We start from the raw sequence: 3,942 nt of genomic DNA, 5'->3' as shown, positions 1-3,942 counted from the left end.
TGACATAATTTTAATTGAAATTAACGCTTATTAAAAGTTTTGAAGGCAATAAAAAAATTAACGTTGGCATGAAGTGAGGATGGGATTCCACCATCCGTTCTCTTGACACGTCATGGTATCAGACGAAAATTCACCAATATCCTTAATAAAATTTGTTTCACAGTTTAAACGGTGAAATGAATGCTGAAATCTAAAGGTAGACGAGCATAATGTTAAATTGCTATCAACTACAATTGAAGGATAGATACTTTTTTGAACTTGTGCCCAGGAATACATGTAAGGATACTTTTTGTCCAGAAGTTTGTATCGGTGGTTGATGGTGTTGCGTTTGCAACGTATGGAAGAGGAAAGCAACGATTCACTGTTTTAAAAAAAAATTTAATTTTGAAATTTTCCTTCAATGAAATACACATTACCAAATAAAGTCATATTTAGAATAAAAAAGTTACTAACAGCTGCAGTCGGTGATGTAGTCACTCCACTGACCGCCAGCGTCACAGAGAGTGACCTTGGAGGTGGAGCCATCCAGCATGCGGTATCCTCCGTCATCACACTTGTATCTGACGTACGTCATGTACGTGTTGTTGGTTGTGTTGCGAGTTGAGTGTGCGTACTCTGGCAATGCTGGACACCTGACAGCTGTCTCGCCGTTCAACGTGTACGAAACATATTTAAAATAATATAATGTGCCGGCAAATAAATATGAGCACTTTATTAATTACTTATTATTAATTAATTATTATTAATTAGGAAATTACTTAATACATTTTTGTTTAAATAACGTTGAAAACAATCCTCCTTTTTAACATTAAAATTTTTAAAAAATTAGTAAAGAAACAAATTCAAAAGTTACAAAATATTATACAAAATAAAATACAAAAGTTGTATTATGACGAAGTGCAGATGCTTAAACGCTATAAAATCAAATTGCATTCAATTAATATCCTGAATCCTTTTTTAAATGCTGAAACTCAAATTAGTCCATAAAGTTACACGGAAACTTTCTAACGCAGGCACTGTGGCTGTGCAGCAGACCACTCCCCGTTGGATTTGCATCTGAGAGTCCTGGAGGTCGTGTTGTCGTACAGAACGTATCCACTGTCACACGTCAGCAGGACGTTCGTCTTGTAGACGTTGTCACTGCTGTTCAGCTGCTGGTTCGGAAGTTTCACCAGGTCTGAGCAATGACGCGCTGCACGATGCATGATAAATGAAAACATTATTCAAAGTAAAGTTTTTGATGTTTTAATAATAATAATATATATAAATTGTTAAAGCAATAAAATCAAAACTTAGTTTATGAAAAATCAATGTAAATAAAGCTGATGACGAATCTGACTGACGTAGGCATGTTTTTAAGGTTTCAGTGGGGCTCCAAGTTCTGTCGGGCTGGCAGGTGTAGGTGATGCTTGTGATGTTGCGATCAATGACGTGGCCCGTGTTACATGTGAAGGTTATTGATGCGTTCACCACCAGCGTCAGATTTGCCGGCTCAGTGTTTCTTACCATTGGAGCGAAGGGACAGCTCTCTAAATGAACGAAAATTAAGAATCGCTTAGTAATTTAAATTTTGAAAGTTAATCATTGACATTTAGACAACTAGACAACTATGTATGCGAATATTGTTTGTAAAATTAATTTTTTAATAACACCAAGTGTAGTATTATTAATTAATTCTCAAAAACGTTCTTTAAGAATTATGACTTTCATGAAATTAATTTCACCAAAGCAGCCTTTCTTGACGAGGCTATCATTCCAGACATTGTTACTGGTACACTCGACAGTTTTGTTTAGCGACATATCCAAGAAGAGATAGTTTGGCCGACACGTGAACTGCCTCTGGTCTTTATACCTTGTCCCTGTGCCTGTGAATGAAGTCTGATTTGCGTTGGCTACCAGCGAGGTCAAATCCTCGCAAGAAACCTCTGGAAGGGTAGTGAGAAATTTAAAAATTGTTTCATATTTGTATGTACTCATACTCACACATTTTATTCTAATTCTGAACCTGGTAAATATTTTATTAACACTCAATACCATACATAAGTTCATTTTCTAGAATTCTGTAATATTTATAAAATCAACTTATAGAATTTCTTAGAACTGTGCCGTATTTATAATTTCTACGTTACTGCGTCATGTAAAGGAAATGAAATGAATTATTTCGTCTGCTGTTAAACAATTTCTCTTGAATGTCCATCAATTTTGTATAATTGTTTTAAAAATTAATATAAATGATAAACAAACTTTTAACAGCTATCAAAAGAAAAAACGATTGAATGTTGTTGACCGAAACAGCAAATCTACCAACCAGATTCACACGTTATTCCAACGTAGCCAGCCACACACGTGCATGCAAATGAAGTGACCTTGTTCTCGCAAGAAGCACCATTCTTGCAGGGGCTTGAATCGCACTTGTTCACTAAAGCTGGTTGGTGTGTTGAAGAAAAAATTGAATCGACAGTGAAATGTGATAAATAGATACCACAGCTTAGTTGTCTGGCAGTAAACATATTAAAAAATAAAAACGAACAATTTTACAAATTTAAATCAAATTTAAACATTAATAATTATTTTCCTAAAATGTAGAATATTTTGTTAAATCACAAAACCAAAAATGAAAACCTGTTTCACAGTTGGCTCCAGTCGCCCCAGTAACGCATGAACATTTGTAGCTATAGGATTCGGGAGGGCCTAGGTTCTTGACCACTGAACATGTGCCACCGTATGCACACGGATTATTTAAACATTTATTCCAATCTAAATAAGGATTTCATTGAATTATTTATCGTTATAATATAACATTATAATACTGTTTGTATAGTGATGCATCTTGTGGCTATTGAAACAGTAAATGATTTTAGTAAAAACAAACACTCATTATGTTTAGCAAAATATTAAAAATTTACTTTGAGAATAATTTTTCAAACCGGTTAAATACAAAAAAAAACATTAAGTCAAAAAAAATAAATTAAGAAAACAACTAACAAAATTCGCAGTTGCTTCCATTGTAGCCAGCGATGCAGCTGCATGTGTAGTTGGAGATGGCAGGGCTGGCTTTCAAGTCGCTCAGATCATTGCAGGTACCGTTGTTCTGGCAGGGGTTCGATCGACACGGGTAAATCGCTGTCAAATAAAATTAAAATTTATCGATCAAGTCAAAGTTTAAACAAAATATATCAAAGTCACTTCACTGTGACAGATAAATTTAAGTGAAACTAGTAAGAAGACTTGTTTGTTCTGAACATCAGCCATTAGAAGTTTATCATTAACACCAATGCCAAAAAAATAATAAAACGTGATGTAACCTAATACTCAACTAACAGCTTAATCGAAATTCAGTAAATATTGTTATGATTGAAACTTTCAAAATATGAACTGACAATATTGACAGTTGGTTCCTGTGAAGCCAGTTGGACAAGTGCATTTGTAGTAGTAAATGTGATCCACGCAGGTTCCTCCGTTGGTGCATGGAGAACTGGAGCATTCATTTCTGTCTGCACGTTCAACGATTAGTTTAAAAACTCACAATAAAATTCAATTTTTATTAAATTTCACATGAATAAATATTTATGAAAACTTGTAAAAATGAAAACGACAATAGTGAAAATGTTCATACGTATCTACATACGTACATACCCTGGTAACAAAACTGCGCCAAGATGTCTGAATCCAAAAGAACATTGATGGCTGTTGTCTCAGCTGATGGGTTAACGATGAAGTGAAAGAAATTAAATTTAAATAAAATTGACAGTAAAATAATTAATCAATTATAATTAATATCTTTCTGTCTATTAGTACAACATCACGCAATCAATATGAAAAGTTTAGTTTTTACTATGGTGTTCATAACATAACTGCCTGTGTGTTAATAGTTGGCGAAATACATGTTTCTAAAAATAACAGCAGTAATTGAACACTCTTGCGACAGAAAACGAGGCAGCA

General features: G+C 34.1%; 1 protein-coding gene across 1 annotated transcript; it reads right to left on the bottom strand.

The window, feature by feature from the left end:
• Positions 1 to 2,300: 2,300 nt before the first annotated feature.
• On the bottom strand, positions 2,301 to 3,489 carry HELRODRAFT_64941 (hypothetical protein; the record flags this gene model as incomplete). Its single annotated transcript, XM_009017615.1, has 4 exons — positions 2,301 to 2,425; positions 2,623 to 2,757; positions 2,986 to 3,123; positions 3,381 to 3,489. Coding segments are annotated over 4 exons (507 nt in total), but the record flags the coding sequence as incomplete, so codon positions are not given.
• Positions 3,490 to 3,942: the final 453 nt, after the last annotated feature.

The sequence above is a fragment of the Helobdella robusta genome (assembly GCF_000326865.2).
Source record: "Helobdella robusta unplaced genomic scaffold HELROscaffold_2, whole genome shotgun sequence".
NCBI classification, from domain to species: domain Eukaryota; kingdom Metazoa; phylum Annelida; class Clitellata; order Rhynchobdellida; family Glossiphoniidae; genus Helobdella; species Helobdella robusta.
Note: the sequence above shows the minus strand (reverse complement) of the source record. Positions and strands in the feature narration are given on the sequence as shown.